Here is a 22,141-nt window from a genome sequence, read left to right on the forward strand (position 1 = left end):
TCGAGTGGAAAGCTTACCTTGCTCTCAGTGACATCTATTCTATTATTGTGGTTTTTAATAAACATGTCGTTTATTACTTCCACTCTATCCCCAAAACATGTAACTCTACTTCTCGGCATGTCTAAAGTGGTTGAGCAAAATAATCCATCACTGTGAATATTGTGTTTTCATTTATTTTCTTCAGCGTTTCACTGGACACAGAAAAGCTTCATATTTTGAATTGTATGATGACCTGTGATTTCAGAGACCCCACGTTTGAATGGCCAGACAGTAAACACTGTAAACAGTATGTTTGGTTGCATATGGCATGAACATGTCGTTAAGAGTTGTCAAATATAGTGAGCGGTCTTCAGTAGGGTCCTTTCTCTGCTGTACAAACTTCAAAATAGCTGAAATGCCACAACCCATTTCAACACACAATGTATCGGAAAAGATACAAACTGGACTCACACAACCATGTCTTTGACAATAGATGACTGCGTTGTTATTTGGTTTGTGGAGATTAAGCAGGTGAATGTAAGCAATAGGGTCGAAAACACAGCTATGTGCTTTTAAAGCGTGCAATTTTGAGAAACACTTGTGGATCTTACTGTTCATGCAAACTCGGAGCTTACATATAATAAGTTCAAGTCTGACCCAAGAGTGTGATTCAAACTACAAAAAAGGTTTCCGCTCTGTCCTTACAATAACATCTTTACAGCCACCTCAGTTCTACCTCTTTGACATTTTTGTTCGTGAACAATTCTGCGTAAATATTCAAATATTTGACAAATATTGGCCGTGATCTTGTTCTCTCTCGCTCTCGCCTCAACAGAGTCGTTGGCTGACACAGAGAGCATGACAACATCGGCGACGTGCATCCAACAGACATCCGTAGTGAGTCATTTTAATTGCTGCAACACGTCCATCATTGTTTGTTAAGTAGTTTTTTTCATGCTCTGATGCCTCTCGGTTTTCATTCAAAACATCTCAGTCTCTAAATCTCAACTGGAGTGTTTGATATTTACAGGTGGCATCTGTGGTTTCGGTCCAGCTCATTCGCAGGCTCGGGGACTGATGTCAGTCTGGTGCTGTTTCTTAAGTGGAATGTGTGAGGTTTTTGGCCAAATATTTCAAAAATATATAACACTTGCCTCAGCGAGTGAATAGGGAGAAATCCATAAATCATCACACACAGTCAGAGCTCGGCCAACGCTCGATGAATCTATCCTCGGCTATGACGGCGGTGGCAGTCTAACTGTGGGTGGGATGATTGTGTTGTGCAGTTTCTGCAGCGCGGAGAGGAAAGGGCCGTCAATTTATCATTAACATGAAATATTCTTAGTTGATGTTTACTTAATATTTACACTTTCATAGGATAAATCTGGTGATATTTTCCAGTAAAAAAATTAAATCTGCAATGACTTGACCCTGCTGTGCCACAGACCTCTGTTGTTGTTCAAATATCATTAAAAACACAGTGAGTGACGCGTGTCTTCATGACAATGAATTTGGATGATGTAGTATAATGTAGTAGCACACCCAATTTGCAGTTGAAAGCGTTTCCCAATAAAAACACAATTTACTCCTGTTTGAGTAACATTTGCTAAAAACTACAGTGCCCAGTTAAAGGAAATCATTGATAAGAAATGAAGGAGACTGACAATAACATAATATGGAATATCACCAGCCTTATCCTTTAAAGTCTGATGTGATGTTGGGAAAAAAAATATTTCAGAAAAAATCATGGTCCTTTAAAACCCACATCGTCTTGGCCATGTCCCATTATTTTTATGTAAATTGTGAAATAAGTACGAAAGGACAAATTCGGAATTCATATTCGCAGTAAATATTGAAAGCCGATGCTCTTTTAAAATATACACTTCTAAAATTTGTCCCAAATTATTTAAAAATTGTTAAATAAATTATGTTTGCACCTTCCGGCTACTGTACTGAAAACAAATAGAATTGTACCTGCCTATTCGTGTGCTCGCACACACATACACGTGTGTTTATATTCTTCAGTGTGCTGAATTATTGTTAATAGGTAACACAGCATTACCTACCATCGGAGACAGATGGTCTGGCATATGTTCCTCTACCCGACTGCCTCTTTGGGCACAGCACACTCACACACAGAACCTAAAGTTCGGAGACCTGGTCTTCCTCAGCATCCCAAAAAGCCCATAATAAGAATGAGAGGGACATTGTAAGGATTAACATTGTGGACATACAGAAGGGGTCTCAGCGTGTCTCTAATGAATGTGGTCTGTGGAGCCAGTAGATCTGTCTGCTGTACTGTATGTGCAGAGGTTTATACGCTCCAGCTCCACTTATTGACTTGGCCTCAGTTCAGGTCCCACTAAGATAAGTGCCAGGTGATGACGTGAGGGCTCCGCGGGTGTGACACAGATAGTTCTGAACCCCGTAGCTCCCAGCGAGCATGCTCCTTGTGTGTTTCTTTACAGTCCAGAGGGGGCCGGGAGCCAAGAGGTGACACATAGCAGCGGTGAGGGGGGGGGGGGGGCAAGGCCGTAAATAACTGATGGAAAACAATAGCAGAGATCCACAAAGGAGAAGGAGTAGATGTGGAAGTGAAAAGTTTGCTCCGAGAGTTTTTGTACATCCCCCATTTAGCAGTGGAGAGAGTTGGGAAGGGGAGGAGAGAGTGACGGCTACAGTAGTCCAGTCTGGAGATGGGTAGAGACGAGTGGTAGTACAGAGACGGGGAGCATCCAGAAAGAAAGGCCTGAACGCTTGCGTTCCCCAGAGGACCGCGTCCCCCCAAAGTAAGCCACCTGGGCTGTAGAGAAAGAGGCAAAACAGAGGGCAGGGGAAAGTTAGCCAACATCTGCGTCGTTATGGCTGAAAGAGAGCTCATTCACATGGGGGAGTTGGTCATGCAAGACAGCGGGGTGCAGAGAGGGGACACGGTCAGAGGAATGCTAGCACCTCTAAGCCTTTCCTCAAAACCAGAGTAATTAAGGCAGCTTAAGGCATCTCATTCTCTGGCAGTGCTTGCTTTGTTCTCCCGATCTTTGTAATCCAGCTGAGTCTACGTCAACTCGGCCAGGACCACTCACCCACGCAGGCTGACCCATCATCGTTGGGCTCAAAGCCCTGGTTGCATCTCCTCTTGGCGCGGCACTTATAGCTGCCATAGGTGTTGGTGCAGACAGGGCGGTCAGAGGGGCACACAGTAGGAAACTGGGTACACTCATCTTCATCTGAGGGAGGGGGGGGAGGGAGGGAGGGGAGGGAAAGACGCTTTTTGTCTTGATTCAAAACAAGGAGACGAGCATAGAGTGGTCAACAGAAGCATCTTTGTGTCTTACCTGTGCAACGGCCATTCTCATTCAGTGCAAACCCGTGACCACACTGTAACACACAGTCAGTCTAATTAGGAACAAGAATGTTTTTGAACAAAAAACAAAATCCATAAAACTCGCGATGGATCGTTTTTTTTAATGTGATTATACAGACGGGTGACAAATAAATGGAAAAGCTGATCAAATGAGTGGAGAAACATAACTAATGCAGATGCTTTCATTCAGATGGGGGGGGGGGCTTATGCTGGCATTGTTTGGATCCACTTATGCCCTTAGAGAGATCAACACAGTTATTATGAGGGATCACCTTAATCCTACAATGAAATATTCCTGGTGAGGGGAGTGCTCCCTTCCAACATGGCAATGCCCTCATCCACAGGACAGGAGAGGTCACAGAGGAGAGTGGTTTGATGAGGATGGAAATTGTGTGACTCATAAAGCATGCCATGACCTTCAGTCACCAGATCCCAACTATACTCAACACCTATATGAGATTCTGGCGTGAGATGTTAAGACAGCACTCCTGACCTGATTTGACTTAACACAATTTAAGTGGGAAATATGCAACACATAGTATGAGAACAAACCTGAAATAATCAGGGTGTTGAAAACTAGACTTTGACTCGGGGATTCTGTTCAACACAAGAGTAAATAAAGCAGATAATACACTTACCATGTCAGTTGATATTGTGCTTCAGTGGTGCCAAAGAAGCACATTCTCCGATTTTGCACATAGTGGCTAAACCTGCAAAACGATCTTTGAGATGATGAGAATTAAGTACCATGAATAACCGCTCTACCTCTATTTCCACAGCGGGAGTGACTTCTTCCTCATCTCTTGGATAGTGGATCACCAGCACCGTGTTGACGTCTGAAGGCTCCAGGGGTCGCGCAGCTGAACGACCGTCTGGCCAGTACACCTCGACATTGGTGGCAACATCCTTACCTGGTCAGACAAACAGAACAGACGCAACACCCACAGAGGAACATTCCTTGACTCATTCTCAAGGGCTCATAAAGCGTCCTCTCTTTTTCACTGACACAAGCACAGTGAGAGACAGAGCGGCACTCTTCTCTCTCCATTAACTACTTTAATCAGGCATAGAGACAGCCCCTCTCCAGAGGGCAGCCCTTAATTAAAGTGGCATTTCTAATTCAAACAGATCTCGAGTTACCTTTGCCAGGCAGGGATCTACACAGCAGGTGTTCTGCCTGAGAGCCAAAGAATAATTCACCTGTTTTGCACCCGTGGGACACCCTCTGTTGTGAGGACTCATCAAGCATTAAAATTGAGGGCCCTCCAATTGGACGGTCCTGATACAGAACAGGGACAGGAGACTGCTCTCTGTTCATTCTGTCTATTTCACTTTTCTATCCATCCCTTACACAGCGAAAGCAATTTGCTGCTTTTCCCAAATTGATATGATTGTAAAGAACACGCAATCTGAAGATGTCATTAATAGGCCGCAGGTTCAGGACAGTTTTGTGTCCTCTAATTTGTTGAAATTAAAACTTACCGAGGCCAAAGTGGGCGACAGGCTCCATCTCACACAGGTACCCCGAGCCACCGTCGATGATCCGCGTGTGCGGGCCGCTCTTTTTAGTGTACAACACCACTTTAGCTCCTCTGGCAAAAGCACCAAACTTGGTCTTGGGAATCACTCGCAGCCAGGCGTTTGTAGTCCCCTAAAACACAGACCGAATGAGAAAAGGGAGGATTATGGGTAAGATTACACTACGCTGATTTTGAGGCTTTTAAACTGTCTCACAAACACTCACCTGGTTGACTTTGTAGATAGAGAGCGGCTGTGCTGCACTTTCCCCGTGAGAAATCAGCAGTTCCAGGCGGCCATCACCGTCAAAGTCTGTAGCTACAGCCCCTGAAACGATGCAACTAAACACTTCAGGAAACATACCTTCATAACATTTATTGTCCTTATGCAGGGGAGCATAATGTTTCAACAGTCGTAGAACTAATTATGTGGAACAAGTCTTTTTTTCGGAAGCCCCAGTGGAGCTCTGGTGCCATCTAACGGTGAGGTGTTGGAATAGCAAGTGTGAGGTTGTTGTAAGACGGCTCTCTGTTCTGCAACTCACCGGTTCCTCGTCCTTCAGGCTCTGATGCGTCCCCAACATTCAACTCTTCTATTTGGGGGTCTCCATGCTCTCGCCTGCTCACCCTATCAAATATATCACAGCAATTACTCATCAAAACAGTGTCAAAATAGAATAAACTGTTAGTAAACTACCAAACAAAACCTAAAGTTGGTCAAATGAGTTCCCCTCAATGAGTTGCAACATTGAATTGTTGCTTTCATGTTTATGCATCAGTGCTAATCCTCCATTAATGCCATTTATAATAATATAATACCTAATAGGGCGCTACATTTTGCTGACAATACTTTAATATTTTCAGTCCTCTTCACATCAGAAACACATTCATTTGTTGTCTCTTTTGTATTTAACACCACCAGGAACCACTTCTTATATGATTATTAGTATGTGTTGATACATACTTGATAAAATATGCTATCTTAAATAAATAAGTATTGATTTTGATGTATTGATTTTTTTACTCATTTATTTTTCAATAATATTGTTTGTGGTTTTATTGGACTGTAATTGTCATCTTCCTAAAAAACATTTGGTCAAAAGTTGTTTTTAGTTATGCCTTTGATTTAAATTGCTTCAGACAGACATTAGTTGGAAGAATTCATACACATTGACTTGAGTACCTTTACCTTTAGTGACAAAGCATGTCTATATCCAAGTTTCCTCAAGTTATATAACTTCATTTCACAGTGCAATAATGTGCTGATCCTGCCTGTTAAACCCTTCAGCCCAGCTAAATATTGATTCGTCGTATTGTATTAATTAGCTTGGGCACAATAACTTGAGCTTTCCAGCGCCCAGGAGCAGAGTTATATTAGCTGATTCATCTTCACACTACAGAGCCACAGGCTGCGGAGCAGTGAACCCTGTCGGACATCATCGTGTCCAGAAAGACAAATTCTCCACCAGTGACCTCGCCGGCAGGAATATTCAGATCCAGGAAACCTCTGGGGCTTACACTGATTATTGATATTCAATATGAATTGACCCACCAGCAACTTTCATCATTGCTTCTGCATCCGATTCAGAAAAATATGCCAGATCAGATTTTTATTCCGACAGGATGTGTTTATAATACTATTAAGACTTTACAATTCATATCTCATGTACTGTATTGCATTTTGAAGGCTGAGTTCTTTAATATCATCTGGCGAGGAAGCCAAACCGTTATCCAAAAAGAGACCTAAAACTGTCTTAATGAAAGATCCATTCATGTGTGGAGGAGGAGGCGGGATGCCAGACTAGATAAATATCCTTGGCTGGGAATTTTAAATTCTTCTCAGCTTCCAAGCCATGTTTTAGAATATGAAATCAAGACACAAGAGCAGTCCATTTAGCTCATGATCAACAAGCTATTAAACCTTAGTATCGCACTTGTATAACATGTGTATGTATACATGTATGCGTGTTGTGTTATTTCTGTGTGAGAACCTAAAGAGCCTGTTGGCGGAGGGGCCCCTGTAGGCAATGTTATTGAAGAAGACCTCCATCTCGTTGTCATTGTCAAAGTCAGCAACCATGACGGTGCGAACCGGGGACGGCATAGAAAACTTCTGGGATGCAATGTCCTGAGAAAGAAAGAAAACGCACAGTACATCAGTAAAACACACACAAACGTGCATTTACAGAAGCCAAACACATGCATTTAGTTCTTTTATTCATTCTTGAAATGCCTTTTCAACAACCAAATTCTAATCAGACTTGACCTGTACTGCAGGTGTATGAATCATCAAAATGTTTCTTCATCGCAATGCTCTTCACATATTTGTGCATAAGGACATTTACGTCACACCTAAACTTCTTGGTTTCTCTCATATTATTCAGTTGGTTTCTTTGTTTTTTTTCCCCCCTTTTTGAATGAATGTAAATTAAATATATATCATCATCGCTTTGGTGTTCGAGAAAGGTTTCGGGTTATTTCATAATAATCCAACGCTTTAAAATAAAGATACAGTAAATTTCCTTTTTCTTACTCTATATGCTGATGACAGCATATTCTAAACTTCTATTTTAGTATTTATTTCTTCACTGGGGAAGATGAGGTTCATAGACAACGTGTAACGCAGGGTGTAAGTGAGATTTATGCTTGCTGCATCCACGAGTGTCGCAAGTGTCCACGTCACTCCTACAGACGCGGCCCTCCACGAGGGTTCCTTGTGGTCTATTGAATTTGCACATCTAACAATTTCTAACTACGTGGATGTGAATGGGGGGAGAAAATTGAGAACTTTGCCGTGAGGACAAACCTACACAGAGTTCCAAAGATCCCAAAGTTTCCTGTCACGGTGGCACGTCAGCACATGTCCGTATGGAAAGTAAAACCGAAGCTTCAGACCATCCCAGAGACTCTCACGTATCGGATGATTTTCACTGGAACCTGTTATTATTACAGCTTGCATCCTATGTGATGCTAGTTGAGTGCTGTGTTCACACTACAAGCAACAAAAGCAACTAAATCCGCCTAGCGTGGCCAGCTACATTGTTGCAAGTTGCCGTTGAAACGTTTATCAAGCGCTCGTTGATGTCGTTGTGTTGCACTGGGAACAAGCTAAATGGAATGAGATGGATTTAGATGGAATGGAACGGGGTAAAACAAAATCATATTGGAGAGCGAAAGAAAAGTTGAGACCAGCACAACTTTTGTTTTGTAGCGCGCCCGTCATGTGTCGGGTGTCAGCTTGCAGCTTCATGTCACCGGCTTCCTTTGAAAATGACTTGTAGCCTGTTTGCTATGTCACCCGTAGGGTGAGCAGCATTGGTGGCGAGAGAGACCGTTCCATAACATGAAGGTCACAAGTTCAATCTCCTCAACATTGTCCATCAATAATCAGGGTCCAGTCCTTGAGTTTGACGTTGATCTGTCATCTGCTCACTCACTCACTGTAAGTCACCCTGGCTGATGAAGTCTAAAGTCTTCTTTTTACATCCTTTGGCATCAGAAAGGCTGCTGTCCCGAAAAAGTCTCCTCAGCAGAGGAGTTTTTGCACAAGAAAGTAACGGATATCTCTCCGCTTCAGTGACACGGTGATAAGTCGGGGAAGAGTTATAGAGCAGCCCTTCACTCCCTCCAGTATTTACTCCCTGTTTTAATGATAAGGCTCATGAAGCCGGGGCTAGGGAGGGCTCTCAGTGACCTTCTGCTTCTCAGGTGAAGGAGAGGGGATGGCCAACTGAGGGCCACAAGGGAGGGCCAGCTCTACATTTACTTTATTACAAGGTGGATGAATAGATGTTCCATAAGGAAAGAGAAAGGGACTCTCGCCAAAGATTTAAAGAATTTAAAGAGGGGAGATGGTGTCAGAATAAAAATAAGATTTCTTCCAATAACATTTTTTTTAATATTAAATGAATAAATGATATAGTAAATGTGTTTATTTGAAAGCATGCACGTATTATATAGTACTTTCTTACTGTTTGATTATTTGGAATAATCTCTTTAAATACTTACTATATGTGTGGGTGTGCTTTTGTACGTGTGTTAAACCTACTGCAAGGTAAACCTCGGCAATAGATTTTAATTAAAGCACAAACAGGCCTAATCTGCACTTTATACTGCCCAGGCAAGCTGCTGTTTCAGCCCAATTTAATTAGCGGTTTACTGGAGTGATACAACAGCTTCATTATAGATGCCAAAGGTCAACACGGCTGGTAGGAGTGTCAGCTTGTGCGGGGGGAAGGGGTCTTAAATGTGCTGTGGATTTGTGATTTAACAATCTTGGTTTAAAAAAAAAAAAAAAAAACATCGGCTTGATAATTCAATTTGTCTTTTGTGTGTTTGTGTGTGTATTCGAGTGCGTTGTCTTTGTGTGTGTGTGTGTGTGTGTGTATGTGTGTGCGTGTGTCATGCTGATGGAATTGTCTCTGGGCTAAGCATCACACATTAACGCCTTATTTGACCCCGATAAAGATGTCTCGTGTGGCGTTTATCTCTTTGGGAAAAGATGCAGTCGCAGCTGCTGACAGATAAATCACCGAGCACGAAACCTCCGCAGATGTACCTACGCAGCAGAGACGCTATTAACCGTACTACACGAGCACATGCACACTGCTGGCTGTCTCACTGGAGTTGTCTACAGTCGAGTTGATTGAGTAAATCACCATCCAGCCCTCTTTAAATCCCACTCAATCCCAAAATGAGCCAGCACCGGCTCGGGCTAATTCACAAGCCATCCGTTAGCATTGATAACTCTCGTGATTCTCAGAGTTAATCGGTGGGGCTTGCCGTCTTTGTGCTGCTTGTTGATTAGACATCGATTCTGGACAGAGAAGATGAGAGAGAACCACAACCTCACTCTGAAATGCCTCTGCCTGATATCCTGAGAGGGGAATCACTCGACACAAAGACTGTGGACTCTAAATGAGTGCTGGTTACTCGTGATTATCCACAGAACGACCTGTGAACAGTTGTCAGGTGTGTGACAATTTGGTAATTTGGGTCAACTTGTAATAAAGGCCTCAATATGCTTCAAACAACGTGCTTCTGAACGTCTGAATTTGCATCTGAAGAATTTAAAACTTTTCCAAAACCAACAATCAGACAATCATGCCTAATCTACGCAGCTACTGGTCTGGTGTGTGAAGGTGTGAGAGTTATTACAGTTTCAACTTTTCTCTAAAGCCCCTCTTGTTCACTCTTCATATAACTGCTTCCGTCAATTTATTGCGTGTGCAACTGAAGTTGTCAGACCTTATCCCTTTTCATTATTGTATTACCGGCAGCCTTGTCACCTTGCCTTTTAATGTGAACATTTGGAACAAAGACAATTGTGGCGCATCACCCAGCCGGGTTTGTTGAAAGCATACTGAGACCGTCGAGCGATAGTGATTCAAGACGTTTTCGTTAAACTATTGGCGTCTTGTGCATTAGCAGTTGTTAAATACCCAGGATCGACTGTGCCCACCTTGAACTTCTGTTTGCGGTTATTCAGCTGCATATACAGGCGATGAGGTCCATTCCAGTTCCCATAGACGATATCTGTCTTGCCGTCACGGTTGAAGTCTGCCAGAGCAACCCCTCTGCCATGCTGCATTGGGTCCTCCACGCCTACAGGGTTATGGTAATACACTCTATCAAACAATAAAGCCTACCTCGTGTTCTGTTTTTTGCAGCATGCGTCTGTGATTAACTGATCCAAGGCTATGATCTGTTAAACTGTACATGTTCCTCTTACCGGCCAGCTGCGCCACATCAGCGAAAGTTCCATCTCCGTTGTTCCTAAACAGGAAGTTGGGACCGTACTCGTTGACGCAAAACACATCGGACAGGGTTTGACTGACAATGGGCCCCACCACGACACCTCGCCCTCCTGCACAAACGGAGACAGAAGGACAAGGCTGAACGGGTGAGAGAAAACGAGTCCGTTAAAAGGAGTGTGAACGGACTGTTTCAGTCAAATTGAGGCAGGATAAGTGAAACAATGGAGTGAACAGAGGGAGAGAGATCAGCACCACAACAAAAGTGAACAGCGAGAGATCATTACATGTCTTTCCAGACCATTTCCTCTAAGCATGGCAGGTCTCTGCTGACACAGACACTGACTCTGATAGGCTGCACACACGCACACACACACACACACACACACACACACAGATCAACACGTCTCGGCTCAAGCGCAAACAAATAAAAGGAATGTAAAGACGCGACACATGCTGAGAATCTTTTGTGTTAACCAAAAGCTAACAGTAATTTTCTTATGAAAAGATCTTTGTGACTGTTCTACACTCTCAATATCGCTCCAGGATTTTTCCAATGACATTCTATGAAGTGAAGTGTCTCCCTAAAGTGTCTCATCTGGGACCTGCGGAGTCTAATTATGGAGTTGAAAGGGCTTTGATTGCCCTTCCAGTATGCAGAGTCAGTGCTGTGAGTCAGGACTCGCTACTGATTTACTGGCCCGCTCCATCAGCCCAGACAAATATCACTCGCCCCCTATGGCCATAAACCACTAATGTCCCTCCAGAGATATGTAACCATTTGATATGCAACTTCGCTGCCTATCGCTCTGCTCTGATTAACGGCGGTTCGATGACAAAGCCATCCACCGTACATCATTCACAGCAACTGTGGGCCGGCTCACCCTGCCCCTCTGGTGGCTTCGATGACATCTTGAATGTAAAACGATCCATTGATGAAGAAGATTGATTCTGTTATGCTCAAATACAAAGTCGTCTCCCATTTCCAAAATTGACTTGGACATCAGCGTCAAGGACTTTTCAGTGGTTACAATAAAGTGTCACAGCGGCAGCGCTATTATCAAAGACACAAATCACAGTGACATCATTCATTTTGGCATTTATTGTTCTCCTTTTCGATACCAAAACAGGTATCCATCACAGGGTTAAGTGAAATGTTGATCCAACTGAGCAGAGGTGCGGTGATGAATTTCAGTGCTATGTGTGAAGTAAAAACAATCTATTTCAAGGTCATCCATTTAGTTTCAAAAGCATTCAAATGGCAGTTCAGATTTATATTTTCTCACAAAAACAAGAGCTTTTGCATCGTAAAAAAACAATTAAAGCGCATTCAACGTTTTAGACAAGAGCAGCCGTTAGTTTAGTGATGACAATGCAAACAATAAAAATACAACAAATGATCAATGATGGTGCAAAGGTTTCGGTGGGCGTGAGAGGCAGTTTATGGCATGTGTGCAAATGGAATAAATGAAATTGTTACACTTAGTTTTTAGACGCCTGTATCTTCCTTAAAGAGAGGATTATGTGAACTTGCTCAAATAGATACGGCTTTTCGGGTGAATTGTCAACTAGAAATGTCCGACAGGGACGGATGTTTCTCACCAGTGATTTTACTGGCGACTCAAACCAATCAGCAGGAGGGTCAGGAGAGATTCTTTGACACAACATCAGCCACTTCCTGTCAACATTAAAAACCTTTAATCTCTGCCGGAACACTTTCAAACTGACTGAGCTGATGACATGCACATACAATACTCTGTGTTGTAGTGACGTAGGTAGTTGTATCCACACCTTTAAACGTCTGGGTTAACCACAGCAGGCTGTGATGGATGCCATCTCTGGGCCGTTGAGCTGGTCTGATGTATGTGTGTGTCGCCCTTCGCCTTCGCTTCCGTGTGACTTTGGCTGGAGTAAACAGCTGACAGGGCCAAAAGAGCCCACTAACAGTTTTCTCTCTCTCTCTTTCTTTTCTCACGCTTACACTCATCTTGTTCTCTTTCATCTCTTGCGTCTTTCTTTTTTTCCTCACCTGGCACCCCTCCAGCACCCTCACTGCACTGAAGTCCTATATTTCAGACTCCATGGGTGCAGCAAGCACATGCTCTTAGCATCCGCTACAGATGTCTGTGTAAATCAGAATGAAAGTCCAGTAGTGCTGGATGAAGGTCTACATCACACACACACACACACAGTCATTTCAGCATACCTACCAGTGAACTTATTGACTCCGGCCTGCTCTGCCACATTGGAGAGGGCCACGATGCCTTGTGAAAGATCACTGGCTGCCTCATCCATTTCAATAAGAGCATGAGGACCCATGTTGCCACTGGCATAGTTGGCTATGTAGATGGCGTACCGGCCTGTACCCTAGAGGGAAAAAACAAAAGGGTTTACATTTAGATTTGAAAATTCCAGAATTTGAAAATACCTGCAGCTCCTCCCGCCAGACAAAGAGCCATATGCACACGCTTCATACAGTAGCCTGTATAAGTGCTGGTCATTCATTTCAAACATCATCTCAATCTTTTTGTGACCCCCCCCCCCCCCCCCCATTTCCCTTCCACTTCCTTTTCTGTGGCTCTCCAGCATGTAAATCTTAGATATTCTTTCATTCAAAACTGATTTTTTTTTTCTGTCAAATTTGTTGCATTGCTTTCAAATCGTTGTTTGATACATTGTTGGAAAATTCAATTGTAGCCAAATACAAAGTTGAGTTCAGTAGCTCTCAGTAAACATGATTACATTATTTTATTTGAACATCTATTTTTTGGGGCTATGTTTGTGAATATTATGCACGGTTTCACCTTCTCCCAATCAATGCTTTTCTTTCCCCTTTATCTCCCTTTTTACCATGTTTCCTACGTTTTACACCCTCTCTCTCTCAGTCTCAGTCTCTCTCCCTACTCCTTCCTCTGCCTCCCTTTGGAGATTAATTTCACACTCCATTATCAGTCAGAGTCCCTGCAGACACAAACTCACAGACGGAACCACACTAATAGACTACACACTGGATTCCAATGAGCTTTCCCACCAGGCCTAACATATTTCAATCAATACAAACACATGCACATATGCAAACACACATATATATACACACCAGTCCACTGATAACTGTGCTGTATTTTTACAAGACAAGAAAAGTAAATGAGTCTCGTTGTCATGAAGCGTCACATTATGGCCTGCTGAGGTGGGAGCACACACACACACACTCACACACACTCACACACATGAGAATGAACTACAACGAAAGACCTGAAGGCCATTGCCAGTTACTTAACAAACTTAAAAGTCAATGATTTTTCAATAAGTCTTCACCCAAGGCTAATTTCTGTCACCGGAATTGGCATTGTGAATAGTGTGGCGTGCATGCCTGCAAAGTGCATGCGGGTGCAGGGCTATGAGACTGTGTGCCCTTTACATCAGTCTCTACGGCTATCACTGAGAAGCCTGAATGAGCTATTACCTCTAATGTAGCATTTCCATTTTTTTGGTTTCGAAAGGTGCTTCTTATCGAGCTCATTTCAATTGATCTGGCTTTTTAAAATCCACTTATCAGAATCTCGCTCTTGCCTGCCAGTGCAAAGTGAACTGATCAATCAGTTCAAAGTGAGTCCCCTCAATATGTCACATTCATCACTTTGTATAAGACTAGTGATGGGACGTCACTTTCAAGGAGACTGGGAGGGATGAAACAGTTGGATGACCAATTATTCCTCTTTTTTCTGAATGATAACACAGTATTTATGAGTAAGCAAGACCCAACACAACCTGGCCGATTGTACAACCTGCTTCGGTTTTGGCCTATGCAACCCTCTGTCCTCATTCCAAATCTGTTGTAATAATACTTGCTCAGCAATAGGAAAATGTATTCTCTCTTTCCGTCAGTCTGCATGGAAGAACACACATCAGGGGTTTGGCTTCCTCTAAAAGCGTTATGCCATTAAAAGCAAATATCTTTCCAATCAGTCTGGCAGCTGCACAACCTATTCATGTTCAGTGAGATGGGACCCTGGTTAAAAAAAAATAAAAAAAAGATCTATTGTAATCCATACTGTCCTCTTCCAACTATCGCTTTCGTTATCCCGTCCCGTGATTGGAAGTGAGAACTGTATGCGCGTGTGTGAGATAAGAGACAAAGACTGAGTGTGTCAGTCAGAGAGAGAAAAAAGGGAGTAAAGGAGGGGTAAAGAGGGAAGAAAACAATGGAAAAGAGACTGAGAGAAAATGCTATGGGCAGAAAGCAGTAGTGTGCAGTCATCACTCCTCCCCTCGTACGATGTTCTATAAAACAAACGAGCCCTGGCTGCTGTAATTACACTGGTGCGATGGACAGAAGAGAGAAAATGGCACAACCATTCCGCCAAATGAACTGTCATAGCACATGCAGAGAAGGGCGGCGCAGGCAGGGCATGAGTTATCACTGGTAAACAAACAGAAGCAACCATGCATGTACGCAGAAGACACTCTGGGGAGTGTGTGAGTGGTGTGGATCTGCATATACTCTACTTTTATGTGTGTCTGTTTGTGTGTGTGTGTGTGTCTGTGTGTGTAGTACCTTTCTGTCCACACAGGCCACTGAGCGCCCAGCCATTCGGTTGGCCACATCTCTGTGTTCGTTAATGTCATCGTTCAGCAGATCTTCAAAGCGTCCATTTCGGAACTTAAACAGCTTGTCAGAGTATGTTGCCCGACCTTGATGCGGAGAGAGGCAGAGTTCAGGAGAGGCAAAGATTGTTGAGAGAGTAAAGAGGTGTGCTGTAATGCAAGAACCTCAGGTGATTGGAAACACAAGAGGTTGTTGGGGCTGAAAGTGACCTCTATCATTTTTATGTGAGGTGTTGTGGTTTTGACAGTGTGCACTCTGTAGCTCTCCGATTGATTAATAGCAGCACAAAGCGTAGCTGTTGTCTGATGAAGATAGGCTTAATATCTGCATACTGATTCTCCTGCTTTGTCACCGTACAAGAAAAGAGGCACGACCCTTGTGAGAGTGTGGGCACACATGCATTCTTTTTGTGAAAGTGTACCAGTGTGTGTGTGAGAGCGTGGACTGTACCAGAGAAGGCGTTGTTGGTGTTAAGGACATAAATCTCCTCCCGACCGTCTCCGTCGATGTCACACGCCGTCACTCCGATGGCGTTGCCTTGGCGGTCTCTCAGGGCGTAGAACGGGGAGCTTCGGTTGTCAACCGCGATGTTGACAAGCCTTTTCAGCTGCTGGTTGTATTTCAGCACCAGGTTTGGGCCGTTGTAACTGTCAACAGGCACCAATGGCACAGCTGTTACATTTGCATTACATAAAAGGAATTTTGAAGACTAAATCATGGAGTGGAATTTTTTTGATCGACAAATCATTAGTAGTGACTAATCTTAAAAACAATGTTGATGTTTTTTTTATTCTGTAGATGAAGACTACACGAGCCACTACTGACAATCGCCAAACAAACTCATAATATAATTGACAGCAATATCGAAATGTTGTCCTTTTACTTGGTTATAATTCAAATGATTAGGAAATAAATGATTGTATTTTTATTTAATGACTTGCTTAGATTAAAAAGAAATTCTTGTCATTGATAGTTGTACTTGTGTATTATAACCTGCTTAGAGCGAGTGTTACAAAGTTAAACAGATCATAACTCCCTCTGTAATATCTATTTCATGTTGCAGTGAAAAAATAACCGTCAAACAACTGTATTTATTCAAGTTTCTTGGTTAGGGTTCGAAAAAAAGAACATGGTAAAAATAAATACAACTCAATGTGAGCCAGTGAAATAGCATCACGTCACATAACGTCGTCAGGAAAAATGACTAATTCCTGTTCAAACGAGACACGAACGCCGATCCCCTGGATGAAAGTATGTGTTTGAGGCCAGACTGCCAAGAATGTATGTTTAACATAATCTGTTCGTGACAATAAGAGTGACAAAAAAAGAGGCTTCAAAATCTGATCCATCAACACTTTAAACACTCTGTTCTGACTGATTGTGAGTGAATAGTCAAACAAAAGTGGGACCACAGTGACTTCACGTGGCTCGTCCCTCCTTCATCTGTATAATAAAGAGTGTAGGAGCAACATAAACTGAAACACTCTAGCCTATGATTCTTCTAATCCCAATGAAATGACATCTTCTATGAGGTTTAGCGATGCCCTCCTGTCCAGGATATGCTGAATAGCGTGTCTGGGCTGAATGACATTTATTAAACAGGGTCATTTTGGCCCATCTATATTCTGTTAAGCATTTGGAAATTCATTGCCGCTTCACTGGATAGAGGCAGGCTTGCCAAACTGTTCCCATCAATGGCGCTCTATCCAATCACATCAATTTTCATCAGCTGAGTGAGCCTCGGCGCACACTACCGTCTCTTGTCTTTTACTCTTTTGCCTTTGTCTTCAACCTTTAGCTTGGAAAATGACAATGTCCTTTTGTTTCGGCCTCTTGATTTAGAGTTAGATATCACTCATCACTTAATTAATTGCTCTCATTGTGTATGAAAAAAAATAATTGTGCTTTTGATATCAGTGATTTAGGATTCACGAAGCTTGAATGAAAAATAACAAAAGGCTGCTGTTGCACAACCTGCCTCCCCCTTTCTCACCCAGCTACAAAAATCTCCAGGTCTCCGTCCCCGTCCACATCGGTGACGGCCACGCCGTAGTTGAGCTGGGTGGGGTTGTTGTCATAGTCGGGAGGAAGGACGGTCTTGGTTATAGCTGAGAACATGGGCTCTGATCGCTGAGCCGAGGAGATGGCAGGCAGGAACATAACCAGCCACAACAACATCCTCACCTTAAAGGAAAAAACACACTGTTTTTAACAGTGTGTTAACACTGTCATGCCCTTTGTCGATTTTGCTGCTTCAAAAACCTCTCAAATGCATTTTACAAAGAGCAAAAGTGCAGCACTAATAGGTCTGAATTAAAAAATTAGAACAATGCTGCTGCTGTTTATCTGTAGAAAACACACACACACACACACATAAAATCATCACAATTCCCATCCAACAAATTCACACACATTACTCTTCGACTGAACTACAGCGCACTGTTATTCTGGCTGTCGAGGCAAATGAGAATCTGAGAAGCTGTAAGTCATACACTTGCAAACTGCAACACATGCTCTTGTTGCTAATTCTCCAAATCCATCGTGAGGCAAACATCAGCGGGTAGTTGGCACAGCTTCCTCCAATACTCAGACATAAAGATATACCACCACAATCAGCAGCGTTCTGCAGGGTTAGATCTGAACAACCCATCACAGTCAGACGGCTGAGGAATTACAGGACCGGAAATCCATACATGGAGCAGGGCATTAGCCAGAGGCCAAGTGAACACAGAGGAAACCAATGATGGGATATAACAGAACTGAGGTGCTGTTTCCTCAGAGACGGAGAACCAAGTCTAAACTGGGCAGGCTTTTTTTTTTTTGGATGAAAGGGCTGTGTGATGTGTAAGTGTCCTTTTAGTGGCCGGTAGATAAAAGGTGAACATGGAGGAATTGATCCAATCGACTTGTGAAGTGCAGGCAGGTAGAGGTGAGCTTTCTGATGCTCAAACTGGAAAAAGAGAGCAGAGAAACTTGACTGAGGGGATAAAGGAAAGAGAAAGGTCACCTCATTAAGGCTAAAATAAAACACTCATCACCAACAGCGCTGCAAAACTTCAAACACACTTAATGCCATTTACAAGCTGACTACTTCATTTGCTCTGCCAGTGGATTTATGTGCGCAGCCCTCATCATAGCGCTCATTCCATCTGTAATGCCATTGAGCCGTTCCCTTCTCTGCTTCCGTACTGCTGCAAATTTCCCATTTTCTTCTGCATGTGTCCGGGTGATGTATGGCTCTTTAACATCTCCCTCAACAATTCAATTTAAGATAAAAACCGCATTGGCGTTTGAGTAATACTCTCAAAAGCACGTCGGCCCGGGAGAGGAAGCACCTCCGCTGACACCTGCAGAAATATGGCCCGGGCTAATGCTAGCTCTGCTGGCAGGCGGCGCAGTGATAACGCTGGCTGGAGAGCTGGTAGCGATGTGTAGACTGTGGCTGTTATAGCAACAAGGGTTAATTAACAACACTGGGAGCTCAGGATGAGGCAGTTTCTCCCCATTAGAGCAGGATGTAATGACAAATGGGCTGGGCAGTTCCCAACTACAGAACGCAGCTTTACAGACTGTCTCCTATACGCCATGCTCGATAGGGGCTGCAGGCTATAAATTAAAAGAGAAGGAAAGGGAAAAGTAAAAAGAAAAAGGGTGGTGGAAAAGGATTCGCTCTTTCAGTATTTGTGTTGATGTGAGGATGCACTTGGACAATCCTTTTAAGATGAATAATTAGATAAGCAAACAACTACTCTATAGTCACAGGTGGGCAACTGAAATTGAATGTCCATACAAATAAGGATCGAATATATGATCCTGAGGCAGCAGTGTGTAGTTTGTGTACCCCCAGTACAACATGCGTACCCTCCACTTATAGGCTTCTGTTCACAAAGGAGCTCTTAAACCAATTCAATTTGCAGCACTGAGCTCTGTATTGTCTGCCAGAGGCTGCTCACACTGAGTACAGAATTATAATATGATTTTGATATTTTTTTACCAATGATTTTCATCGCAGGTCTAAACCAAAATGTGATAACTTTGATTCTAAGGACACATGACGAATCCAGAACAATGCAGTTATTCCACTCCTGGTGACATTCTGCGGAACAGCTTGATAAGACAAAAACATACGACTCCATATGGACGCGATCTATTCTCTGGAGTTTCCAAGAACATACCCAGTCAACATGAATATTCCAGTTTAAAGTGCTGTCCACGTGGTCACAAAGAAGCGTATCGGACCGAACTTGTGTAATTGGCTGGTTAGTTATGTAGAACCACCGGACTGTGATCACCAACTCCAACTGAAGCATATTTCAGTCTTTCACCTGTCTGAAAGAGAAAAAGTAAAATATTCCAAATAGTTCAGTCATAAGAAGAAATAACTGAGAAGAGGGATGTAGAAAAAGGACAGATTGGAACCATTGGGTACCGGCCAGATAAAATGGTGGGGTACTACATCATCCATTCAAGGACATTTAGTCGCTTTGCCCCACGTTCACTGCAGTAAGGTAAGGACACCCCACTTGAGTCGCCAAGTAAAGTTGCAATGTGACTTTTCAACAATTGATGCACTCGGATGTTACATCTGCGGGATCGACAACAGTTCCACTATAAGAACAGGAAGCGTCAAATAAAGTCATTTGTAGTAAAACAGCCATGAAATAGCCTTGGAAAAAAAAATCATTGTTTGAAGCAGAGCGATGTTTGCGATTTGGTTATTTATGTTGGCATTAAGAGGCCATTACCACAGCGTGCAACATCAGCATGTGCTTCCTGGAGCGTTCAAGCCCGGCTCTGATCCTGATAACACTGCGACAAAGAGCCACATCTTCAGTTTCAAACACGCTTCCAGAGGCTCTTCTCTGTGAAGGACACCCTCACTGCAGGACACACACACACACACACACACACACACACACACACACACACACACACACACACACACACACACACACACACACACACACACACACACACACAGACACGCACACACAGTGCTGCACCAGTCCCAGTGAAATACATTTAGCAGTCACACTGAGCATTAATGTTCAGCTCCAATTCATCCATCATTTACCAAAGTGGATATCACACAATAAAACACCTCATTCCAGCAAAGACAGTGCAGCAACTCACTACAGAGCCTCAACTGCCTCACGACCAAACACTGATGACATCTTTTAACATTCAATACGGACAAATGATTATTCAGTTGTGATAGTTGCAGGAGTTTTTATAAAAAGTTACACTCTTGAATTTCTCACCAATGTGGTACGTGTCACTGTAGAACTTTTGAATGTATGAGGTGTAATAGGATGCATAATAATAACATTAATAATTAATATTATTATTATTACATCTAGCTGTCTATAATCTTTTGTATTTTTCAAACAGTAAATAGATCAAATTCACAATTATAAATGAATAAAAGTAAGAAAGCAAAAAGCAACTATTTGAAAATAAGAAACTCTTGGGAAAAAAAATCCACTGAAGCAGTGATTCATCCGTGCAGGTGATAATAAAATAGGAGGCTATTACGAGCTGTCTGAATGAATGACAATCACGCATCTTAATCTGTTCAATTAGTATTTGCTCTGTGCAGAAAGTTGCAGGCAAATCCGGACGGCGATCAACTTTCTATCGGCGCTCTCTCTGCAGCAGATCCCTGCGGAGCGCAGTGGTCATCCTGGACCCAGAGGAAGGCAGCAGCTCCAGCAGCTCCAGCAGCAAGCAAACTCAGGTACTCACAGACGCAGAGACGCAGAGACGCTCGGGAACTCCGACAAATCCTCCAGCAGCCAGGAGAGGCAGAGGGAAATCACGTTATAGTCAGTTAATTGTGCGGTGGATGCCGCAGTTATCTCAAGGGTTTTCCCCACTTATTCCCTTTACACAACTTCCAAAAGATTTCCTTTATGAAATTACTTGTGTGATATTTCAGCCAATCGCCGGACAGCTTGTGAAATATTTAAACACACAGCCAATAACAGCGCTGGATAGCAGCAGGTGGGCGTGTCCCCAGGTGCTCATTAAAATGATGTCAGCGAGGCGCAGCTGGGGACACATTCTGTTTCGTCTTTATTTATTTGTATTTAAGTATTAATTTACATGTGGACCAGCATATATATCATCAAATGATGGCCACAAATTGATTAATCCCGTCTCTCTCTCTCTCTCTCTCTCTCTCTCTCTCTCTCTCTCTCTCTCTCTCTCTCTCTCTCTCTCTCTCTCTCTCTCTCTCTCTCTCTCTCTCTCTCTCTCTCTCTCTCTCTCCATTTATTTTTTTACAAATGAAAGGAATAGTTAACAATTAACACATGAATAAAATGTGACCAATCAAAGTGTAAGAAATAAAGTATTGTGGGCGTATCACTATAACTTCAGGTAAAAAAAACAACGTTAACTTTAACTTCTTGATGCGTATGCAGTTGTGTGATGTTACCGTAACTTGGTTTTAGGGGGTCCTTACGTTATGCAATTATATCTGGCCCCACCTTACAAACACTGTAGTTTGTAAATGAAGCATGAAACAGAATACTTTGTTCAACAACAATCAGTTTATGAACACAAAATGTTTCTTTTCTTCTTCAGAAAGTCAAATCTTCTTGACATTTGCCTATTCTTATTTATATTGACAAAAACAACATATTTGCCCCTAAAGGTTTCAGTTTGATGTATTAATAACCTTACTGAAGTAATTAATGACATTAAAGGAAACACTCACATACACTCTTGTGTGTGTGTGTGTGTGTGTGTGTGTGTGTGTGTGTGTGTGTGTGTGTGTGTGTGTGTGTGTGTGTGTGTGTGTGTGTGTGTGTGTGTGTGTGTGTGTGTGTGAGTGTGAGAGAGAGAGAGTGAGATTGCCGGTTTACTGCTGCCAGATCCTTATGTCATGCTCTACTGAGTCCAGCCTCCCAGAGACCCC

At 42.8% G+C, this 22,141-nt stretch overlaps 1 protein-coding gene across 1 annotated transcript; it reads right to left on the reverse strand.

Moving 5' to 3' along the window:
• Positions 1 to 2,654: 2,654 nt before the first annotated feature.
• crtac1b (cartilage acidic protein 1b) lies at positions 2,655 to 20,000 on the reverse strand (the record flags this gene model as incomplete). The annotated part of the gene is made up of 15 exons (XM_079279774.1): positions 19,965 to 20,000; positions 17,213 to 17,403; positions 15,670 to 15,866; positions 15,169 to 15,305; positions 12,824 to 12,980; positions 10,592 to 10,726; positions 10,322 to 10,464; positions 6,852 to 6,988; positions 5,406 to 5,488; positions 5,088 to 5,188; positions 4,826 to 4,994; positions 4,109 to 4,254; positions 3,315 to 3,357; positions 3,063 to 3,206; positions 2,655 to 2,782 (listed from the first exon to the last, which is right to left on the reverse strand). Exons 1-15 carry the CDS (start codon positions 19,983 to 19,985, stop codon positions 2,655 to 2,657), a joined length of 1,932 nt encoding a protein of 643 aa, XP_079135900.1. The 5' UTR covers positions 19,986 to 20,000.
• Positions 20,001 to 22,141: the final 2,141 nt, after the last annotated feature.

The sequence above is a fragment of the Melanostigma gelatinosum genome (assembly GCF_949748355.1).
Source record: "Melanostigma gelatinosum genome assembly, chromosome: 12".
Lineage (NCBI taxonomy): Eukaryota > Metazoa > Chordata > Actinopteri > Perciformes > Zoarcidae > Melanostigma > Melanostigma gelatinosum.